The sequence below is a fragment of the Ctenopharyngodon idella genome, chromosome 11, assembly GCF_019924925.1.
Source record: "Ctenopharyngodon idella isolate HZGC_01 chromosome 11, HZGC01, whole genome shotgun sequence".
NCBI classification, from domain to species: Eukaryota; Metazoa; Chordata; class Actinopteri; order Cypriniformes; family Xenocyprididae; genus Ctenopharyngodon; species Ctenopharyngodon idella.
The window spans coordinates 23,491,710-23,516,887 of NC_067230.1; the positions used below are offsets into that span (position 1 = coordinate 23,491,710).

At 38.7% G+C, this 25,178-nt stretch overlaps 1 protein-coding gene across 6 annotated transcripts; it reads left to right on the forward strand.

The window, feature by feature from the left end:
• Window positions 1–811: 811 nt before the first annotated feature.
• On the forward strand, window positions 812–24,453 carry LOC127522205 (UDP-glucuronosyltransferase-like). 6 transcript variants are annotated; one of them, XM_051911862.1, is made up of 6 exons: window positions 5,584–6,640; window positions 10,731–11,554; window positions 18,350–18,481; window positions 19,512–19,599; window positions 21,616–21,835; window positions 23,534–24,453. In XM_051911862.1, the coding sequence occupies exons 1-6, from the start codon at window positions 6,583–6,585 to the stop codon at window positions 23,811–23,813; spliced, it is 1,602 nt and encodes a 533-aa protein (XP_051767822.1). In that variant the 5' UTR covers window positions 5,584–6,582; the 3' UTR covers window positions 23,814–24,453. The 6 variants fall into 6 exon arrangements, with proteins under 6 accessions (XP_051767820.1, XP_051767824.1, XP_051767822.1 ...); XM_051911861.1 differs by lacking the exon at window positions 5,584–6,640 and adding an exon at window positions 9,812–10,012; XM_051911860.1 differs by lacking the exons at window positions 5,584–6,640; window positions 10,731–11,554 and adding an exon at window positions 812–1,905.
• The last annotated feature ends 725 nt before the right edge of the window (window positions 24,454–25,178 follow it).

Below are 25,178 nucleotides of genomic sequence, written 5' to 3' on the forward strand. Positions count from 1 at the left end.
TATATATAGACTGATTACAGTTGTCAGAAGAGAAGAAATGTCAAATTTACCCTCACTCCCTCAGCCGTACTAGAAACACCCTCGCAGCATCATTTTTTTAAATTATTCATATATTTTTGTAATATGACAAGGTAACATCACAAAGTATAGCGTTATAAATATTTTTAAAAAATTAAATGAAAATATTAAAAACTTTACTAGATTTGCGGTGTTGATAGCTGTTGAAACGCGTCCATGGGATTTTTTTGTTGTTGTTGTTGTTGTTGCTTCTATATTAGCAGCGATCAGTGCTAATGCTTGAGGTCCAGCTTCCTGCAAAAAGATTTGATCCTGACTGAAATCCTGTCTGGTTGATGCCCCAAAACCCTGCTGCCTAATATGAAGCTGAAAGGAGCGCTAAACTGTAATCTGACAAAGGTGAGCATCTCATTTATACATGATACTGCATGTAGTAGCAGCTTTATTACTAGGTATACAAAAAAAGATCTGTATATGCTGTGAGACAAGTGACACTAAATCAGATTATGTCAATGCAAATAACTTAATCGTTTTATCACGACTCTCAGCACTCATGTTGTGTTTGGTTTTTAAACTGAGGTTTACACTTTAAAAGTCATTATCTAGTTCTATTATCTGCAGGTTAACCCAGGCTGGAAAGGGTAACAAAGGTCCTGGGATATCAGCCAGTAAAAAAAGCAAAAGATAAACAGGACTTTGTACCTACGTTTTGGCTTTTTTCACCCTCTCTTCAGTCAGAGATTTTACCTTTTTTTTTTTTTTTTTTTTTTTTTTTTTTTCCCTCTCTCTCTCTTTCTGGTTCACTTTTAAGAGTGGTCCCTAAACTAACAGATCTATTTTTTCACACAGTTGGTTAATCCTGCAAGGAATTCTCACAGAAAAACAAGCCTTGATCCAGTTTGTTCCATGCAGTGAAGGGGAGAGATTTAAAGAAATTGCTGCACAAGACCTTGACCAATCATTGGCAGAATGCATCTCTCCTCGAGTACGCTCTTTGAACATGGAGACCCAAAGATGAGATTGGTTACATTTGTGGGGTGCCTCATGCTTGCTTTTGCAGATGTGGGAGAGACGATACAGCCTAGAAAGCCTGGTTGGACAGGTTCGCTTTTAGTGGTGCCCATGGACGGAAGTCACTGGACTGGTGTGAAGGCTGTAGCGGAGGAGATGGGCCGCAGGGGTCACAAAGTGATGGTGGTCATTCCAGAGGTCAGTGTACTGCTAGGACCTGGTAAACACTACGCTACTAGAACATTTCCGGTTCCATATGGACAGCAAAAACTGGATGAACTCCAAGCTCGGAGTGCTGAGGTGATGGATAGTAAGCAGCAGCCTCTGTTGGAGAAGATCAGCACCAGAATCAGTAACTTGAGGAAATTTGTAGACCTCCAAAGGGCCACAGCTGAGAGTCTCCTCTTAAACCAAGAGCTGGTGGATTTCCTGAGGAAGCAGAATTTTGATGCGGTACTCACCAGCCCAGCTGTGCCAACTGGTGCCATCCTGGCTTATAACCTCTCCTTACCTGCTGTGTATATGTTGCGAGGCTTACCCTGCGGACTGGACTCGACGGCCACAGCCTGCCCAAACCCTCCCTCTTACACCCCACGGTTCTTTACACACAATTCAGACCGTATGTCTTTTCGTCAACGTGTGCTGAACGTTCTAGTGAGCATCCTGGAGCCTTTGCTCTGCAAACTGATATATTGGTCAATTGAGGATGTAGCATCCCGTTTCCTGCAGAGAGATGTGAGTTTGGCGGAGATCCTGCGAAGTGGAGCTCTGTGGCTACTGCGGTATGATTTCAGCTTGGAGTTTCCTAAACCCTTGATGCCAAACATGGTTTTAATCGGGGGGATTAACTGTGCCGTGAAAATTTCTCTGACTAAGGTAAGTGCAGAGATGTTTGTAAACATTTGAATGGATCCTTAGAGGGTTAGTTCACCCAAAAGTGAAAATTCTTTTTCTCACCCTCATGTCGTTCCAAACCCGTAAGACTTTCGTTCATCTTCAGAACGCAAATGAAGATATTTTTAATGAAATCTGAGCGATTTCTATCCCTCCATAGACAGCTATGCAACTACCATGCTTCAAAACGTTCATAAAAAGATTGTAAAACTAATCCATATGAATTGAGTTGTTTCAATGTAAGAATACGCTTACTTGTATTCTACTTGAGATACTACGATGAAAAGACCAGGTTTGATTACATATACTTGGAATTAATGGTTTGATTTCTTGTCTTTTCTTTCTTCAGTAATTTCATCTTGTGAGCTTAAAGGGTTAGTTCACCCAAAAATGAAAATTCTGTCATTTATTACTCACGCTCATGGCGTTCCAGACCCGTAAGACCTTCATTAATCTTCGGAATGCAAATTGAGTTATTTTTGTTTAAATCCGATGGCTCCGTGAGGCCTACATAAGGAGCAATGACATTTCCTCTCTCAAGATCCATAAAGGTACTAAAAACATATTTAAATCAGTTCATGTGAGTACAGTGGTTCAATATTAATATTATAAAGCGACGAGAATATTTTTGGTGTGCCAAAAAAAAAAAAAAAAAAAATGATGGCCGATTTCAAAACACTGCTTCAGGAAGCTTCGGAGCGTTACGAATCAGCGCGTCGAATCCGGCATGAGGGTGAGTAATTAATGACAGAATTTTCATTTTTGGGTGAACTAACCCTTTAACGAGTCACTTGTCTCCACCTACAATATAACTGATGCATCATGATGTGTGGAGGTTTGGTTGTAACTTTGTTCAGGTATCAACAGTTTAGCACTGTCAATAATAAAGTTTATAATGGCATTATAGTAATCATTTACCCAGAAACTGTGTGCAATGGGCAAACTCTGTAAGATATTAAGTTAAGCTTTCTGGGTTTTGTTGCATAAAGACACTTTTTTCTTGTGCTTACTTGTCAGTGGATTTTGTTGTGTAAAAATACCATAAATGTAGCCACTAACTAGCTAAAAAGCAATCTGCTTGTGCTGCCTTCACATGCTCTCTGAATTATCGTAAATAGGAGTTTCCTAGGTAAAAAATTAGACATGAACACCCTCCCAATCACGACTTCAGAAGTGTGAATCATAAAATTTCCGATAGCACGTGAAGGCAGCATTAATATCTAGCTGATCGTCGACTAGCACACAGTTCCAACAAACCATTTGCGCGACCGAAGGTGTGATTATCCCTCTGCGTGCCATAAGGTTGCTGATTGCTGCATTATTTTCATTGTTAGGCGAAACCATTTTGACTAGAAAGATGCATTGCACTGCAGAGTAATTAATTAAATGTCTATATATGTATCTTAGCAACTTCCTTGTTGGTTGTGGAACAACATTTCTGACAACCAGTCAGATTTTAGGCTTTGGTTTAGGCCTAATGGTATTTTTAGGACTGGATTGTACACCATTTTTATCAAATGATAATTTTCCTGTAGTTTAAGGGTTATATTATGTTTAGGGATAGAAGTAATGGTTAGAAGTTTTTATTTTATTATTATTTTATTTATTTATTTTACAGAATTGTTGTTCTATGACCAATATTAAAGTCAACCACTACAGCCTGTCATAGTATCATTGTAATCATTAACCAGCAAAGTCTGTGAGCAATTGGCAAACTCTGTAAAATATTAAGTTAAGCTTTCTGTGTTTTTTTTTTTTTTTTTTTTTTTTTTTGAACAAAGACAATTATCTTGTCTTATGATAGCTTTTCAACAGATTTTGTGGTGTAAAACAATTTAAACAAGTCCCCTCTCACATGTGTCTATAGCCACTAAAAAGCTGGTCTACTTTCTGTCTATCTTATAGTAAAATTCAGAAGCAACAAGTTGATATATTTGCACATACAGTGAGACAAACAGACACACGGAGGCAAAGGTTCACAACGTCAGTCTTTTTGGTTAGAAAGATGCACTGCAGAGCAATTTCGTGTCTAGTGATCAGTATAGTCTGTTGTGCAGCACTGGAACAGAGTCCTTCTGGGAAGAGCGGTTGGACTGGGAAGCTGTTAGTGGTACCAATGGATGGAAGTCACTGGACAGGAGTGAAGGCCGTGGCAGAAGAGATGGGACGCAGAGGTCACACAGTGATTGTGGTGATTCCAGAGATCAGCATGCGTTTGGGTCCAGGCAAACACTACATCACAAAGACGTTTCCGGTCCCATATGGGCAAGATTTAATCAACCAAATGATGGTGGAACATGTTCATAAATTGACAGCACCAGGGCAGTCCCTATTGAAGAGTGTGACTTCAAAGGTGGTCCATTTGAGAAAGATTATTGACTATATGTCCTCTACAACTGAAAGTCTGTTCAAGAACCAGGAGCTTATAGAGTTTCTGAGAGATCAAAACTTTGATGCTGTTTTAACCGATCCTGCCCTACCAATGGGGGCCATATTGGCATATAATCTATCCGTGCCTGCGGTGTACATGTTAAGGGGAATACCATGTGGCATTGATGCTGTGGCCACAGCCTGTCCAAACCCTCCATCATATGTCCCACGTTTCTTTACAAAAAACTCAGACCGCATGTCTTTTGGTCAGCGCGTATTGAACCTTCTTGTGAGCATGCTGGAACCACTGATGTGTACATTTATGTACTGGCCATTTGAGGAAGCGACATCCAACTTCCTGCAGAGAGATGTGAGCATGACTGAGATCCTGAGCACTGGAGCTGTCTGGTTGATGCGGTATGATTTTAGCCTGGAGTTCCCCAAACCCCTGATGCCCAACATGATTTTGATAGGAGGTATTAACTGTGAAATTAGAAACCCACTGACAAAGGTGAGCATCGTCTTTATACTCATCACATGATACACTAATGCTACATGACAAGAAACGGACTAAATGAGGTGATGAAACTTTTCAGGCCATGATAAATGTTTTAGAATGAAGAATGGTCATGACTTTCAGGACTTGTATTGTGTGATTTTAAACTAAGTCAAAGTCAGTACATTATACATGATCTGCAGGTGAACCCAGGCTGGAAAGAGAGGCAAAGGCCCTGGGATCTCAGCCATATTATTAACAAAAAATTAATTGGCCTCTGTATCTACGTAATTTATTGCCAGGGTCATTTTGGGTGAATCTAGTTTTGCCAAATTCCACATGTTCCTGTAGCAACATCCTTGTTAGTCCTGGAACAACACGCCTGACAACAAGTCAGATTTTAGGATTTGGTATTATGTTAAAGGTAGTTTTAGGACTGGTTTAGGAGGCTGGTTTAGGTTCTTTTCAAACCTACAGTATCGTTTCCCTGTAGGGTTTTGGGTTAGGAGTAGGGATAAGAGTTAGAACTTTTCTTTCTTTCTTCTTTTTTTCTTGGAAAGGATTGTTGTAAAAAAAAAAAACCTGTCGACCCTACTCTGCAAAATCAAGACATGACTCATTGTGATACTTATTGGACTTAACTCGACGTTCACAGCCTGCCTGGACCCTTACATCCTACGATTCTTAACACAAAACTAAAGACATCTGCTTAACATTCTAATGAGAATCTTGAAGCCTTTGCTCTGCTGACTAATATATTGGCCACAGGGTTTCTGTGGGTTTTTAAAAAGTCTTAAAATTTCTTAAATCCAGTTTGCTCGATTGTAATGCCATAAAAAGTCTCGAATATCTTATAACAAAACTAATCATTTCCATTTTAAGAGGTCTTAAATTTGGGCACTAAAAAACAGGAATCACCATATGGCCTAATTTGATTATTAAACTTCAATAGGTGATTATTAAATTAATGTGAGCACCGCATGTTCTCGCAGTTTCAGAGCAATTCATAGTCAATGAATACTGCGCATTCATGCCAAGCCATTGCTTATGATGTATTGTTAATAAATTATGACAATGTTTATTTTATGGTTTTTATTTTGTAATAGGGGCTATGTTGTGAACTTCATTCTGGGGAAGGTTCCTGAATGTTTTGGATGTCTCACTAATTAAAACACATGATAACTCATAAGCTTGTTAGTGTATTAAATAGGGAGGCATCTAAAACATTCCATGTACACACTCCATGTAAGGAGTGACAACCGCATTTAAATGCGGGAGTGAATCCCCTAAATTATCATAACGTGGAACACAACTCAGTCTCGAAAATGCATGATTGACAGCTTGGAAACCATAGCAATGTTCTGGTGGTTATTGTAACCAAAGTAATATTACAGTGACAAAACACTCGTTATTTCCATCAATTTAACTAAACATAGTCGCCGGAGGCGTCGTGTTTTGTTTATGCTTGTACTGCCTGTTTCACACAGAGCGCGCTCTTTCTGTGTTGCCATGATCTCTCATTATAAACGTTTTTGGGCTTGTTGTTTAAGCTCGTCACCTAAAGCGAACAGGTTTATAGAGTTATTAAAGTGAGCAAACATGAATCGTGATATTTTGGTCTTATTTTCAGCATAAAGCGTTTGAATTTATTTCGGTTTATTACGGGCTTGTTCTTGTTCGCTGATATTTCTAGCAAGATCTGGCAACACGAAAGAGTCGAGGCTTGTGCTTTGTGCCCTGTGATTCACCACGCCTACAGAAGAGAGACACATCTTCGATGCACGTTAACGTCAATGTTTATTTTACGGTTTTTATTTTGTAACATGTTGTGGATCGGTGAAGCACTAAAAGGTGAACTGACTACCGAATTTAGCTGCAGTGTACGGGGTGGATCCCCAGGACTGGACTTGAGAAACACTGTTGTAGAAATGCATGACTTATTTTGAAATTATATGGGTTTAGATACTCTGTGTTCAGCTCAGAGACCAAAGCTGATGAGATCCGCAGTCGTCTTCAGGAAGAACAAAGAGTATCTTTTGGCTTGAGTGGCCACTGTTTGCTTATGATAACAAATTAGGATAAAGGTTAAGATTAATTAATCCGCTAACCTGCTACTACATGAATATGGCTTGGTTGCATTTTTTTTTTTGACAGTTCAAATATCAACAACACTGCCAGTGAATGACAAATTATTAACCGGTCATGACTGCTTGCAACTGGACAAAGTACATATTAAGTTAAGCTTTCTAACTTTTTTTGTAAAAAGACACTGGAGACCGTTGTTTATACCATAAATGTGCTTAATGGTGTGGTGTTTTTTTTTTTTTTTTTTTTTTAAATAAAGGTTCCTCCCACATCATGTATCTAGCCACTAGCCAGCTGGAAAGTGCTCTGCTTGTTATCTATCTGATAGTCAATTGTGAAAGCAGTTAGTTGATATATTTGCACATAGAGAGACAAACAGACACACATAGGCTTTCAATATCAGGAGAAGACTTTTTGTCTGTAAACATGCACTTAGCAGTAATCTTATGTCTAGTGATCAGTATAGTCTGTTGTGCAGCGCTGGAACAGAGTCCGTCTGGGAAGAGCGGTTGGACTGGGAAGCTGTTAGTGGTACCAATGGATGGAAGTCACTGGACAGGAGTGAAGGCCGTGGCAGAAGAGATGGGACGCAGAGGTCACACAGTGATTGTGGTGATTCCAGAGATCAGCATGCGTTTGGGTCCAGGCAAACACTACATCACAAAGACGTTTCCGGTCCCATATGAGCTGGAGATGTTTAACGAGATATTGACAAAGCATGTTCGTGAATTGGCAGCACCAGATCAATCCCTACTGGAGAGTGCGACTTCAACGTTTAACAATATGAAGATGATGTTTAACTTGATGGCCTCTACAAGCGAAAGTCTGTTCAAGAACCAGGAGCTTATAGAGTTTCTGAGAGCGCAAAACTTTGATGCTGTTTTAACCGATCCTGCCCTACCAATGGGGGCCATATTGGCATATAATCTTTCCGTACCTGCGGTGTACATGTTAAGGGGAATACCATGTGGCATTGATGCTGTGGCCACAGCCTGTCCAAACCCTCCATCATATGTCCCACGTTTCTTTACAAAAAACTCAGACCGCATGTCTTTTGGTCAGCGCGTATTGAACCTTCTTGTGAGCATGCTGGAACCACTGATGTGTACATTTATGTACTGGCCATTTGAGGAAGCGACATCCAACTTCCTGCAGAGAGATGTGAGCATGACTGAGATCCTGAGCACTGGAGCTGTCTGGTTGATGCGGTATGATTTTAGCCTGGAGTTCCCCAAACCCCTGATGCCCAACATGATTTTGATAGGAGGTATTAACTGTGAAATTAGAAACCCACTGACAAAGGTGAGCATCGTCTTTATACTCATCACATGATACACTAATGCTACATGACAAGAAACGGACTAAATGAGGTGATGAAACTTTTCAGGCCATGATAAATGTTTTAGAATGAAGAATGGTCATGACTTTCAGGACTTGTATTGTGTGATTTTAAACTAAGTCAAAGTCAGTACATTATACATGATCTGCAGGTGAACCCAGGCTGGAAAGAGAGGCAAAGGTCCTGGGATCTCAGCCATATTATTAACAAAAAATTAATTGGCCTCTGTATCTACGTAATTTATTGCCAGGGTCATTTTGGGTGAACCTAGTTTTGCCAAATTCCACATGTTCCTGTAGCAACATCCTTGTTAGTCCTGAAACAACACGCCTGACAACAAGTCAGATTTTAGGATTTGGTATTATGTTAAAGGTAGTTTTAGGACTGGTTTAGGAGGCTGGTTTAGGTTCTTTTCAAACCTACAGTATCGTTTCCCTGTAGGGTTTTGGGTTAGGAGTAGGGATAAGAGTTAGAACTTTTCTTTCTTTCTTCTTTTTTTCTTGGAAAGGATTGTTTTAAAAAAAAAAACCTGTCGACCCTACTCTGCAAAATCAAGACATGACTCATTGTGATACTTATTGGACTTAAACTCGACGTTCACAGCCTGCCTGGACCCTTACATCCTACGATTCTTAACACAAAACTCAAGACATCTGCTTAACATTCTAATGAGAATCTTGAAGCCTTTGCTCTGCTGACTAATATATTGGCCACAGGGTTTCTGTGGGTTTTTAAAAAGTCTTAAAATTTCTTAAATCCAGTTTGCTCGATTGTAATGCCATAAAAAGTCTCGAATATCTTATAACAAAACTAATCATTTCCATTTTAAGAGGTCTTAAATTTGGGCACTAAAAAACAGGAATCACCATATGGCCTAATTTGATTATTAAACTTCAATAGGTGATTATTAAATTAATGTGAGCACCGCATGTTCTCGCAGTTTCAGAGCAATTCATAGTCAATGAATACTGCGCATTCATGCCAAGCCATTGCTTATGATGTATTGTTAATAAATTATGACAATGTTTATTTTATGGTTTTTATTTTGTAATAGGGGCTATGTTGTGAACTTCATTCTGGGGAAGGTTCCTGAATGTTTTGGATGTCTCACTAATTAAAACACATGATAACTCATAAGCTTGTTAGTGTATTAAATAGGGAGGCATCTAAAACATTCCATGTACACACTCCATGTAAGGAGTGACAACCGCATTTAAATGCGGGAGTGAATCCCCTAAATTATCATAACGTGGAACACAACTCAGTCTCGAAAATGCATGATTGACAGCTTGGAAACCATAGCAATGTTCTGGTGGTTATTGTAACCAAAGTAATATTACAGTGACAAAACACTCGTTATTTCCATCAATTTAACTAAACATAGTCGCCGGAGGCGTCGTGTTTTGTTTATGCTTGTACTGCCTGTTTCACACAGAGCGCGCTCTTTCTGTGTTGCCATGATCTCTCATTATAAACGTTTTTGGGCTTGTTGTTTAAGCTCGTCACCTAAAGCGAACAGGTTTATAGAGTTATTAAAGTGAGCAAACATGAATCGTGATATTTTGGTCTTATTTTCAGCATAAAGCGTTTGAATTTATTTCGGTTTATTACGGGCTTGTTCTTGTTCGCTGATATTTCTAGCAAGATCTGGCAACACGAAAGAGTCGAGGCTTGTGCTTTGTGCCCTGTGATTCACCACGCCTACAGAAGAGAGACACATCTTCGATGCACGTTAACGTCAATGTTTATTTTACGGTTTTTATTTTGTAACATGTTGTGGATCGGTGAAGCACTAAAAGGTGAACTGACTACCGAATTTAGCTGCAGTGTACGGGGTGGATCCCCAGGACTGGACTTGAGAAACACTGTTGTAGAAATGCATGACTTATTTTGAAATTATATGGGTTTAGATACTCTGTGTTCAGCTCAGAGACCAAAGCTGATGAGATCCGCAGTCGTCTTCAGGAAGAACAAAGAGTATCTTTTGGCTTGAGTGGCCACTGTTTGCTTATGATAACAAATTAGGATAAAGGTTAAGATTAATTAATCCGCTAACCTGCTACTACATGAATATGGCTTGGTTGCATTTTTTTTTTTGACAGTTCAAATATCAACAACACTGCCAGTGAATGACAAATTATTAACCGGTCATGACTGCTTGCAACTGGACAAAGTACATATTAAGTTAAGCTTTCTAACTTTTTTTGTAAAAAGACACTGGAGACCGTTGTTTATACCATAAATGTGCTTAATGGTGTGGTGTTTTTTTTTTTTTTTTTTTTTTTTTTTTAAATAAAGGTTCCTCCCACATCATGTATCTAGCCACTAGCCAGCTGGAAAGTGCTCTGCTTGTTATCTATCTGATAGTCAATTGTGAAAGCAGTTAGTTGATATATTTGCACATAGAGAGACAAACAGACACACATAGGCTTTCAATATCAGGAGAAGACTTTTTGTCTGTAAACATGCACTTAGCAGTAATCTTATGTCTAGTGATCAGTATAGTCTGTTGTGCAGCGCTGGAACAGAGTCCGTCTGGGAAGAGCGGTTGGACTGGGAAGCTGTTAGTGGTACCAATGGATGGAAGTCACTGGACAGGAGTGAAGGCCGTGGCAGAAGAGATGGGACGCAGAGGTCACACAGTGATTGTGGTGATTCCAGAGATCAGCATGCGTTTGGGTCCAGGCAAACACTACATCACAAAGACGTTTCCGGTCCCATATGAGCTGGAGATGTTTAACGAGATATTGACCAAGCATGTTCGTGAATTGGCAGCACCAGATCAATCCCTACTGGAGAGTGCGACTTCAACGTTTAACAATATGAAGATGATGTTTAACTTGATGGCCTCTACAAGCGAAAGTCTGTTCAAGAACCAGGAGCTTATAGAGTTTCTGAGAGCGCAAAACTTTGATGCTGTTTTAACCGATCCTGCCCTACCAATGGGGGCCATATTGGCATATAATCTTTCCGTACCTGCGGTGTACATGTTAAGGGGAATACCATGTGGCATTGATGCTGCAGCCACAGCCTGTCCAGACCCTCTTTCATATGTCCCACGTTTCTTTACAAAAAACTCAGACCGGATGTCTTTTGGTCAGCGTGTGTGGAACGTTCTTGTGAGCATGCTGGAACCACTGGTGTGTAAGGTTTTTTATTTGTCCTATGAGGATGTGGCATACAACTTCCTGCAGAGAGATGTGAGTCTGATTGAGATCCTGAGCACTGCAGCTGTCTGGTTGATGCGGTATGATTTTAGCCTGGAGTTCCCCAAACCCCTGATGCCCAACATGCAGCTCATAGGAGGAATTAACTGTGAAATTAAGAACCCACTGACGAAGGTGAGCATCATCTTTACGCTCTTCACATGATAGTCATCACAAGATAAGAGTTTCAAAGCATGTACTATCAAGTATACTAGATATTAACAATCAAATCTGTATTAGCTACATGACTAGAAACACAAAATGAGGTGACGAAAAGGTCAACTTTTCAAAAAGGCCAGATAAATGTATTAGAATGTAGAATATTCATAACTCTCAGGACTCATATTGTGTGAATAAACAAAAAAAAAGCATTTTCAAAGTTCACATTACAGTATCTGCAGGTGAACCCAGACTGGAAAGGGTGACAAAAGTTCCTGGGATCTCAGCCAGTAAAAAGAAAACAAAAGACAAGCGGGACTCTGAACCTGCGCAGTTATTTGCTAGGGTTATTTTGGGTGAATGTAGTTTTGTCAAGTTCCACATATTCTTGTAGCAACATTCTTGTTAATTTCTCACATTTCTGACAACCAATCAAATTTTAGGATTTGGTATTAATGTGTGCCCTGCGGACTAGACTCAACCACCGCAGCCTGCCCAGTTTCTGTGTCTTACTTCCCAATATTCTTCATACAAAACTCATACAGTATTTTCATCAATGTGTACTGGGGTGCTTCTCATTTCTTATTTGTGCATCCTTGTTCCCTTTCCTCGCTTCATTTCCCTGCGTCTTAGCTCCACCTCCTTAGGATACGAGGGAAGGATATACCTCTGTATTCTCACTCATGACTCCTCAGGAAGCTTCCTCGTTCCTCTCTTCCTCATGGTGCAGTCGGAAAATTGGAGATGGTCCTCACTGCAGAACATGAGATCCAGGGGGCGGATCTCGTGATCTGCACTAGATCCAACTCCTCCCACTTTACATATCCCTAAACCTACCCGTCTCCGCCCCCTGGATCTAAACCTACCCATCTCCACCCCCTGGAGCTAGATCCAACTCCTCCCACTTTACATATCCATAAACCTACCCGTCTCCGCCCCCTGGATCTAAACCTAGGATCTCAGCCAATATAAAGAAGGCAAATGAAGAGTGGGACTTCGTACCCAAGTAATTCATTGCCAGGATCTTTGATACATATCTATGTATTTTCTCTTGTTTCATCTCCGTCTTAGTCAGTGATGGAGATAACACCTTTTTTCTCTTTCTGATTGTTACTCACATTTGAGAATAGTCACTAAACAAACAAAGAAAAAAATCTTTGAAACAGAGAAGGACAGAGACTCAAAGAGAACATTCCATTAAACATAATATGTAACATTGTGGCAGCTGTTTTTCAGATTTACTTTTTTTTAATCTGCAAAGGTGTTTTGCAGTGTGTCCCACTGGTCAATTAATATATAAAGTCCATGTGTTAAAAAGGTACTTCACAGAACAATGTATAAACAGGTAAAGCAGCAATGACAGCAAACTAGGCCATGTCTGTGTTGTAAACATTATTTCAGTGACAAAGCATATTTTAATAGTAGGCTATGGGTTACATCCAGATTGCCCTTCAGACAGATTAGGTGAGAAGTCAAGTTAAGATTATGTAATGATTTGCAACAGATAATATTTTTCTTCTCTGGCCTTCAGGGGCAAATGCATATATGCACATACATACAATAGACTAGAGTTGCATGATCATCAGGCACTCTTTTGGTATACAAGAAGTATTTCTTTGCCTGTACCCTTCACAAATACTCAATTTATGTTGTTTATTCTGTGCAGTACAACACAGTGGTATTCTTGTTACCATTTTTTCCTCACAGAATTTTCTTGTTTCATAAAATTACAGCAGGTGTCACTGTTTTCTGTCATATTTGCAGTCCTGCTCCTAAAGAGATTAACATCAGTTCAGTTGTTAGTTTTGTGTTCCCGCAGCGCAGCTGGGTGGGGATGGTTAAAATTGAGACACTGTAACCCACAATGGCTTTTGTATGACTATGCATGTGGCTGTGACTGGGTCAGTGGATCTTACAGGGTTACTTTGTTGTAGTTTGGCAGTACTTCAGGTGCTTGGAATTTGTGTGTGTTAGTTGGTCAGACTGCAGCTTGTGTCATTTGTGCAGGCAGTAAACTATCAAAATATTTCATCAGGACATGTATGCGGTCAAAAAAGAAAACTACTGCCAACAAAACTGCAGCGACTAATAGAAAAGTGCTGGTCTTTTTTGACCAATGAATCCCTCAATTGAGAGAGCTGCTAATATATTAATAATAGTAGTAGTAGTAGTAGTAGTAGTAGTAGTAGTAGTAGTAGTAGTATTTTAGGATTTATTTATTCATTTAAGAACCGTGCTGTTGCTACTGCTATTTGAAAAAATCTATGTATATGTCTATGTATCCCCGGTGGGGATAAAAAAAATATTACCCCCGGGTGATGCTACTCCACAAACCACCAACAGAGCATATAAAATACCAAAAATAAAAATATTTTTAAAACATCGGCAAGTAAAACGCTGCGTTTATATAGAACTGTCTCTTTACGACCACAACAAACGGGACACTTTTCAGACGGCATTCCAACTTCGCCTCAGCGCCAGGCACAAGTCAAACGAGCGCGGAAAAGATAGGTGAGGACGAGGGAGCTTTACTTGAACAACAGTGAACTGCGGTCAGACGAGATGTTGTCAGGCTATGTCAGTAAAACTCAGAAAAAATGAACATGACTGTCCAATCAGCCGTTATACTGTGCTCGCGGCGCGCACTCAAGAATTGCACGCACAAATGCGGCGGCGCGCGCTACACATTACTTTATTATAGCTTAAATAAAGCGCAAATGAAACTACGAGCATGAACCGTCGTTCTTCTGTTGTAAAGTCATGAAATTACCAAACATGCGACTAAAGCTGCCTCAAAACTGTGCATGCATAGGCTATTTGTTGACATTGTTTCAAAGCAATTGTTATCCAATTTGTTGGCCTTAAAACGTCTTAAAATGCACATGTCTACACCAAGGAAATCAATTTTTTTTCGGGGGAGCATACCCCCGTACACCCCTAGACTAGTAAACTACGTTTTGTGACCTCAGTAATTATGAAACCCTGTGTACGGCCTTGGTTCTATTTTATCTAACGAAATATACTATATATACTATATATATAAATAATATATATATATATATAAACGTGTATTTCTCCAAATGTGCGCACTTTGGGACTAAACGTTTGTGTATGCACTGTGATCAAAAATAAATAGGAGCAAACGCGATTGAATGTAGAGGTTTATGTCTCGTTATTCTATTAAAAAAAAAAATCAATAACTACTGATTGATTTTGCACTCCTATTAGAAATTAAGAATTATTAGTGTCATTGTAAATAGTGGTGCAAATATCGAAGCTATCTAATCTGTCTAATACTTCAAAACTCAAGGTTAAATCAGAATGTTTATTGTAAAAATGTTTCTGTAACAGGCAGCTGCCAAAAATTACTATATAGCTCCACTGTGGTTTGTGATTTATTTTCAAAAGGGAAAAAAAAAAAAAAAAACTTTTCAAAACATCTCTATTTTTTTCAGAAATCGCACCCTGCAAGAGACCATTGAACTATACCGCAGCATACCTTACTCCTCTACATGTCTTTCTTGAAACAAATATATAGTTCATTTCTTTTCACTGGCAAAATATTCTATGTGGATATTAATGTTATGAAATGCAATTTAGAACCTGTCGCGTGTATAGTTAGTCACGCTATCTTCTTGAACATGGGGAGATGGAAAGGAGTGGCGAGCTTCTCACGCAAGCTGGGTTTGAGGGGGAGGGGGAGGTGCTGGTGGGAGTTACATTTCTTCCTCCTTCTGCTCTTGAGTTTAAATATAATAATAATAATAGCAGTGGTAGTAGTAGTATTTTAGGATTTATTTATTCGGTAACACTTTACAATAAGGTTCATTAGTTAACCATTAGTTAATGTATTAACTAACACGAACTAACCATGAGCAATACATTTGTTACTGTATTTACTAATCTTCATTAACGTTAGTTAACAAAAATACAGTTGTTCATTGTTTGTTCATGTTAGTTCACAGTGCATTAACTAATGTTAACAAGAATTTAATATTGAATTAGTAAATGTTGAAATTAACAAAGATTAAAAAGTGCAGTTCATTATTAGTTCATGCTAGCTAATGTAGTTAACTAATGTTAACTAATGAACCTTATTGTAAAGTGTTACCATTTATTCATTTAAGAACTGTGCTGTTGCTACTGCTATTTAAAAAAAAAAAAAAAAAAAAAAAACCTTGATTATTGATGGTTTATGTAAAATCAGTCAATGGATTAACATAGTCTCTTAAACAAGAGACCATTGAACTATACCGCAGTATACCTTACTCCTCTACATGTCTTTCTTGAAACAAATATATAGTTCATTTCTCTTCATTGGCAAAATATCATATGTGGATATTAATGTTATAAAATGCAATTTAGAAACCATGTGTATAGTTAGTCACGCTATCTCTTGAACGTGGGGAGATTGACAGGAAAGGAGTGGCGAGCTTCTCACGCAAGCTGGGTTTGAGGGGGAGGGAGAGGTGCTGGTGGGAGTTACATTTCTTCCTCCTTCTGCTCTTGAGTTTATTCAGCTGGTTGTAAATTAGTCTTTGAGTTGTCTGTCTTTACTTAGGAATGGTGTCAGATACTAAATGTTAAATCCTTAGATATCCCATTCCCTGTCAAAGAACTGTGATGTATTTGGATGTGTACAGTAGGGGTTTTGCTTTTAATTTTGTATTTAAGTGTTTAAAGACCTCAGTGTCTTAACTGTAATGAATAATATTGGCATTTGGTTACGGGATATAAAATTCACAGATTTGTAAAATACTAGTTGATTTTTTTAAAAAAAAATTTATGTAATGGGATGTTGTCTAACACTCTGCCGACCCCCCCCAAAGCACTTTTTTCCTTTCAGGAAATGTTTTTTGCGAAACTGCCATCCTGACAGGAACATTTTCATGATCTGCAACCCAAAACACAGACAACTGTAGTCCCCTCTTGTTCCTCCTCTCTTGTTTCTCAGTCACACATGAGAGAGTCTAAACACGGCCCCTTTTCCTGGAGGAGGAGTTTTGTCCACTCTTTTTCTTTCAGTGCTTGTGTCTGGTCTTAGGCAGACCTAGTTATGCTGAAGGAGGGCTGGCTGTGGGGGCTGGGTTCAGGGCTGCTGCTGCTCTGGCTGGGTTCCTGGCTGAGGCCTGTGCAGGCTGGTCGGGTGCTGGTCATGCCTGTTGAAGGCAGCCACTGGCTTAGCATGAAGGTGTTGGCGACGGAACTGGCCCAGAGAGGCCATGACATCCTAGTCCTGGTGCCTGAGACCAACATCTTGATCCAGAGTTCAGAGCTGTTCCGCACCGAAACCTTTCCGGTGAACATGTCCAAGGAGGATCTGTCCACCAGTTTGAAAGGATTTCAGCAAGGGGTGTTCGAGCGTACTGCTGCAATGATGGACATCTTTGTCCAGTTGGAGCGGCTGATGAACTTCACTGGATCGCAGGTGCAAGGATGCGAGTCGCTGCTTTACAATGAGCCTTTGATGCAGAAGCTGAAGGAGGGGAACTTTGATTTGGTTCTCACCGATCCATTCCTGCCCTGTGGACCTATTATTGCTACAGCGCTAGGTCTTCCTGCTGTCTTCTTCCTGCGTGGCATGCCTTGCGGCGTTGACATGTTGGCTTTACAGTGTCCTTCTCCTCCATCTTACATACCTCGGTTTCAGTCTGGCAGCACTGACAAAATGACCTTTGTAGAGCGCGTTCAGAATTTTGTGATGAGTGGAGTGGAGCTGATGCTGTGCCGAATAATGTACGCCAGTTTTGATGAACTTGCTGCAAGATACCTGGGTGCGGATGTGACGTACCAGGATATCCTAGGCCATGGAGCTATCTGGTTGTTTAGATATGATTTTACATTTGAGTACCCCAGACCTCTCATGCCAAATATGTTTTTCATCGGGGGCATCAACTGTCGGAAGAGTGCCATACTTTCTGCAGTAAGTCACCAGAGGTGCCTTTTTGGTCATCTTTTGGATTTGGTCCAGATAAGTAAATGCAGTTGTACAATGAGGTCTTTGCTTTTTATAAATTTGTTGTTAATATAAGTTCTTAAACATGTTCAGTAGTGAGTAACTACTAGTCCTAAGCTATGATGTTCTAAGGAGGAAAGAGGTTATGTCACCTCTATGGGTTGGTTTGGGGTCAGTTGGTGTCGGTTCTGGGAATATGGGCTCCATTTTTGAGTTTTGACATTGATGCTTTGCCCTAACATGCGTTATGTTTACCCAAATGCAAGCATAACCCATGGTAATATGACTCCCCTCTCCAGGGCATTGGTAACCTAAGGCAACATGATGTGCTCACTGTATTCTTTGGCACGCAACCTCCTCCTTTGCTTTCCCTCTTTGTTATTTTCTTTGTCAGCCTCCCTTCCTTCCGTGGGGACAGAAACAAGAATACTATGTTTTGGGGGGTATATGGGGGGTCTTTTTACTGCCAAAATAATCAGTTCTGACTGAGCTCAGAAAACTCTGGGAACTGTGTGATTGTATAGTGTGCAAAGCACAGATTCAGCAATAAAACTATTGTAATTATTTTAATATTTTTTCATGTTAATGTAACTATAAATTGTAAGTTGTGTCAGTTTGTGTGGATGACTTAAGTGGAACATAGGTATGGTTTGGTGTTGATTAAGGGATAACATAACATGGGCCTTGCTTATGAAGCTGTCAATACATAATAAAAACATGCTTTTTCTCTGCTCTATGTCTAGTTTACAATATTGAGCTATGCATGTCACATGAACATTATTTAATTTTGGCTTCTTCTTGTCTGTCTTTTGCAGGAGGTTGAGGAATTTGTCCAGGGTTCTGGAGAGCATGGTATTGTGGTGTTCAGTCTGGGTTCTCTGGTCTCTTCCATGCCAAAAGAAAAAGCTGCCATCTTCTTCAAGGCCTTCAGTATGATTCCACAGAGAGTAAGAAAGAATTTGGAAAGAAAGAAAGAAGTTGGAACGACACACATTTAAGAAAAAATATACTGGGGGAAATGGGTCTTGGCAGTGGTGCAACTTAAGTGTTCAAACAAGGTGTAAAATAAGCCTTTGAACTACACACATTTACTAATGCCAGGCTTTTAGAGCTACACCTTCTGTGCAAACAATGTGGTGCGTGACCTGAGTCTATTCTGTTCAGCATCCCAGATGTTAGGTCATCTCTCAGTAAAGGATTGTAGGGTTTATGAGTGCGCTTACCCACTTGTTTTCCCTGCGTGTTTAAGAGTAAAACTAAGTGGAGGCTGCACGCAGAGCTTTAGCTGTAGCTGGGGAGGAAGGCCAGGAGAACATCTTGTTCTCATTAAAGTTATCATGCGTGCTGAAACTGGGATTTGGCACTCTGCAGGATGGGGAATTACTGGAGTGGATAGTATTTCTATTAGACCAACCACAAATCTGCAGTCAGCAAGAGCTTACCTATTATTTTTTTAAAGATCTTTACCTGGTAATGAATCATGTAGTAACTTTTTAGCAACTCTAAAAGTGTATGAGTATTCCCTAAGCCTATGCTAAGTTAGTATGTGACCCCAAAACATAGCAAAATATTTCACAAAAATAAATACAGGTTTTAAATTCTAAAAGATTAAAAATATTTTTGAGAGTATTTGGATATTTGTCAAATGTAAAAAATCAAAAATGTTATAAAATACTTTTTTTTTCAATTGTTTGCAGATGCATTTGGTTTGATATACAGTAAATTATTAATTTTATTGCATTAAATAGCATTAATGTCCACATAATTGCATTTAAAATTATTACAGACGAAGGGAAAAAAGATCTAGCCTGGGAACCTGGTTCAGCTGTGAGTAGAGGTGATCCATAAACTGCATTAAGATTGTGTTATTGTATAACTTGTGTCCATAAGCTAGTATCAAGAGGAGTCATCTTTTGAGTCATTGTACTGCAAGATGCTTTGGATAAAAAATTATCTGCTAAATGTCACATTTTCTAGGTTCTGTGGCGGTATACGGGTGAGATCCCTGATAATGTCCCTGAAAACGTCAAGCTGATGAAGTGGCTTCCCCAGAATGACTTGCTTGGTGAGTTCCTCTGATCTGTTTATTTATTTTTTTTGCTAAGCTTACATATATTGTCCATCTGGGTGTGGGTTCATTTTCTTTTAGAGGTGCAATGAGTACTTAAGGCACTTTTCCCATAGCATACAACATTTAATTTAATGCTTTGTATATATAATGTTGAAATTCCTCTGCAGCCAAAAGTATGGCTCTGTTTCAATAATCAATAGGGAAGTACAGATCTAGAAGCCTAATTGTAGATCTATGAAATCAAAGAATTTGTGTTATAATTGCATTTGTTTCTCAAACGCTGTTTTTCCAGGCTGGAACTATTTATTTGGTAACACTTTATTTTGATGCTCCCCCAACAGACATTCTACTGACTATAAGTAACTTTGCAACTACATGTCAACTTATTCTACTAACCCGAACCTAACAGTCTACTAATACTCTAATGAGAGTTAGTTGACACGTAGTTGCAAGGTTACTTACAGTTAGTAGAGTGTCTAAAGTAGACCGCCGAAATAAAGTGTAACCATTTATTTGAAGTTAAGCACTCATTTTGGTTAGAAATCTGTCTTTCCAGAAGTGTGCGAGGGGGTAAATTTATTTTTGTGAAATTCAGGGATTCGCTTGGCTTATCCCTTGTGTGATTAGTTAAGGATCAGCCAACCACAGATTCCAGCTACAACATGGATCATTAAACCGAGAACACAGAAGCAGCTTTGTTAAACAAACTGTGTAAACTCTAATTTGTCTGGCATGTCAGGTATGATTGCAATAACTGGAGAGCAGAACCCATTCAGACTCATAATGTTAGCTAATCCTATTAACTGTGGTTATATTGGCACTGATGCTGGAACAATGAGCAGTCTGGTCAGCTATGTAAAAACTGGGGAATTTTAAATGAAAAGGGTGCTCTAGGCTGTACACATTGATCTCATGAAATTCAATTTAAATATCTGCAAAAATCAATAAATGACGCATGAGGATCTCAAAACATTACTGAACAAATCAAATTGAAGCATTATACAGTAGGATTAAAAAATTCTAAGGCTGCTAGGGATCTCTATGTCTAATTTAATATACTTTTTTACAAATTATATGATCACAACAGTTTGAGTGAAAAAGTTGAATTAAAGCAAAAGTGAATATAGTTCTAATTAATTAATTAATTAATTAATTGATAAAAAAATAAATTTAAAAAACTGGACCCCATGTTATAGTTCACCCAAAAAATGAAAATTCTGCCATCACAAAAGAAGATATTTTGAGTATCCAAAATATGTCAGTATCCAAACAGTTGATGGGCCCCATTGACTTCCATTTTTCCATACTATGGAAGTCAGTGGGGCCCATGAACTGTTTGGTTACCCATATTCTTCGAAATATCTTCTTTTGTGTTCAGCAGAAGAAAGAAATTCACACGTTTGAAACAACTTGAGGATGAGTAAATTAATTTTCATTTTTGGATGAACTATCCCTTTAAAGGGTTAGTTCACCCAAAAATGAAACTTCTGTCATTTATTACTCACCCTCATGTCGTTCCACACCCGTAAGACCTTCGTTCATCTTCAGAACACAAATTAAGATATTTTTGATGAAATATCTGATGAGGTATTTGATTCATTTATAGACAGCAATTTAACCACCACTTTCAAGGTCTGGAAAGGTACTAAAGACGTTAAAATAGTCCATGTGACTGCAGTGGTTCAACCTTAATTTTATGCAGCGATGAGAATACGTTTTGTGCGTCAAAAAAAACCCCCTGACTTCATTCAACAATATCTTCTCTTCTGTGTCATTCTCATATGCTGTTTACGTTCAGCGCTTCCAGGTTCTAAATCAGAACGCTGACTCATTATTGGCCGGCTCCTGCGTCAGCATCACACGCATGCATCGTGGTTCTCACATGAACAGCCTCCGAACTTTCATTTTGGAGTGAACTAACCCTTTAACATTGCCTTTATCATCATATGTGCCAGTCCTGTCAAAAGCATTTATTAAACATTAAGCATTTATTATTGTCATTTATTAAAGGTCACCCCAAAGCAAGAGCCTTTATCACTCATGGTGGGACGCATGGAATCTATGAGGGCATCTGTCATGGTGTGCCCATGGTGATGATTCCCCTCTTTGGTGACCAGGGTGACAACGTGCACCGCATGGCAACTCGAGGGGTGGGAGTGATCCTCAGCATCCATGACATCACTGCACAAACACTGTTCGATGCTCTCAACACAGTTATTAATGATAGCAGGTTAGAGTTTGACTATTTTTAACATCATTTTTTTCTTTCATTTATATATATATATATATATATATATATATATACAGGTGCTGGTCATATAATTAGAATATCATCAAAAAGTTAATTTTTTTATTATAAATTATTTTTAAAAATGAAACTTTCATATATTCTAGATTCCCTACATGTAAAGTAAAACATTTCAAAAGTTTTTTTTTTAAATTTTGATGATTAGAGCGTACAGCTCATGAAAGTCCAAAATCCAGTATTTCAAAATATTAGAATATTTCCTAAGATCAATCAAAACATGGATTTGCAAAACAGAAAAGTTAAAGTTCTTTAAAGTATGTTCTTTTGTGCACTCAATACTTGATCGGCAGGACATATTACAGCAAATGACTTGCTCCTAGCACAAATTACTGCATCAGTGAAGTGTGGCATGGAAGTGATCAGCCTGTGGCACTGCTGAGGCACTATTGAGCCTTCAGATCATCTGTATATTGTTGGATCGACTGTTTCTCATCTTTCTCTTGAAAATATCCCATAGATTCAGGTCAGGCATATTGGCTGGCCAATAAAGCACAGTAATATCATGGTCAGCAAACCACTTGGAAGTGGTTTTTGCACTGTGGGCAGGTGCTAAAGTCCTGCTGGAAAAGGAAATCAGCATCTTCATAAAGCTTGTCAGCAGATAGAAGCATAAAGTGCTCCAAAATCTCCTGGAAGACGGCTGCATTGACTTTGCACTTGATAAAACACAATGGACCAACACCAGCAGACGTCACGGCCCCCCCAAATCATTATTGACTTCAGAAACTTCACACTAGACTTCAAGCAGCTTGGATTCTGTGCCTCTCCAGTCTTCCTTCAGACTCTGGGACCATGATTTCAACATGAAATGCAAAATTTACTTTTATCTGAAAAGAGGACTTTCGACCACTGTTCACTGTCCAGTTCTTTTTCTCCTTAGCCCAGGTAAGATGCTTCTGACGTTGTCTCTGGTTCAGAAGTGGCTTGGTAGTCCTTTTCCTGAAGATGTCTGAGTGTGGTGACTCTTGATGCGCTGACTCCGGCTTCATTCTACTCAATGTGAAGCTCTCCCAAGTGTTTGAATCGGCTTTACTTGACAGTATTCTCAAGCTTGCGGTCATCCCTGTTGCTTGTGCACCTTTGCCTACCCAATTTCTTCCTTCCAGTCAACTTTGCATTTAATATGCTTTGATACATCACTCTGTAAACAGCCACCCCATTCAGTAATGACCTTCTGTGACTTACTCTCTTTGTGGAGGGTGTCAATGATTGTCTCCTGGACCATTGCCAAGTCAGCAGTCTTCCCCATTAGTGTGGTTTCAAAGAACAAAAGATACCCGGAATTTATACTGTAGGGATTGTCATTTAATGAAACTCAAATGTAAATATTCTAATATTTTGAGATACTGGATTTTGGACTTTCATTAGCTGTACGCTCTAATCAACAAATTTAAAAAAAAAAACTTTTGAAATGTTTTACTTTACATGTAGGGAATCTAGAATATATGAAAGTTTCATTTTTTAAAATAATTTACAATAAAAAAATGAACTTTTTCACGATATTCTAATTATATGACCAGCACCTGTATATATATATATATATATATACATATACATATATATACATATAATATATATATAAAAAACTTTCTTCATAATCTCAGTGCATCTCTCCTGTAGCTATAAGCAAAGAATGGAGAAGCTGTCGGCCATACACAATGACCGTCCCATGCAGCCCCTGGATCTCGCAGTCTACTGGACAGAGTTTGTTATGAGACACAAGGGGGCAGACCATCTGAGACCTGCTGCCCATGACCTCAACTGGCTTCAGTACCACAGTCTGGATGTGATTGGCTTCCTGCTTTTTATGGTACTGATAGTAACTGTAGCAACATTTAAATGTTGTGCACTGTGCTGGAGACGCTGCTCTAGAAAAACGCAGAAGAGGAAAGAAGACTGATCGTATAGAGATTAAAAAGTGGTATTGCTAATAAAAGCATACCATTTCTACATCTACTGTTTTGGTTTCACAATGCTAAAGTCATGAGAATCCTAACTTCCATCAGCTGACAACTGAGCCAAAGTTTTTTAAAGCCGCAGTTTTGTAAACAGGGATCATCAATATTTTGAAGCAGTTTGATCTGAAGATTTTTTGCTTTTATTTTGATATCACACACCAACCACTACTTACTTATAATTATAGTAACTAGCATATTTTTTTTGGATTCTGGATAATGGAATTCTCTTACCCTAATTAGGAAGGATAGAAGCTGTGTTGAATATGATGCAAATGAAAGGCTGTGAAACAAAAGTATATAAGCTTGTCTAATTTTAACAACCAATGTTTTTTCCCCTCAGTTTTCATTTATCTTCCATGTTTCATCAACTTATGATCAACACCAAGGCATTCAACATTTTTCATATGAACTGAATTGCTTAAACTTTTTTTTTTTTTTTTAGTAATCTCTTTTCCCTTAGATTTTCTTTTGTTAATTTTTCTTCTAATGCCCAATTAAATGACCTATCAAGTTTGTATGAAAGTTTTTTTTTTTTTAGTACTTGTACAATTTGAAAAATAAACTCAAATCCTAAAATATGAACACAGCAATGTTTTTTTTTTTTTTTTTTTTTTTTTTTAAACCACCACTTTTCTCACACGATATATGAAAATGGCTATTAGTGCAAAACTGGTTGCGTAAGGATTGTTTCATTTATTGGCTGAATTGTGGAGAAAACACGAATTTTAATTTCACTTTTCTGCAAACTGGAAAAAGGGTAAAGCCCGTCATGTTTCATTTCTGCCGAAAGATATTGTGTTGCAAGAGGTGAAACTTGAACTTGAACTCTAATTTGACCACATACATGTCACCGTGCTGTAAATGTCGTTTCTAAAACACTGAGCAAAGTAAAATTCAAAACCTACTTTCTTAAATTTACTTTGCGCGACCCCTGGTGGAGGGGAAAATATAAGCTAGTGGTTAAGCCTACTAAACATTTCAGTTCACGCACCCTTTTCTCATCCTCTCACCTAAATATGCCAACAGCCATCTTCAGTAGGCTAGGCAAGATCTCATTTGGAACTGACAACAAAATAAAATTTGCATATACACATTAGTAGACTACTTAGGCTATAACTCAAATTTGTCAAATTTTACACTAATCAAAAATAGGTCTCTTAAAGATGGGCCTTCTTGTTCATCAAAGCAGTTTTACATTTTTCAGTGTCTTTTTGTTGGCAACTGTCAACAAATCTAAAATGGGCGAAGCTGTATTTGCTAGTGGTGGGGATTTTTTCGTTTAAATCTAGTCACTCACTGAAAAGATT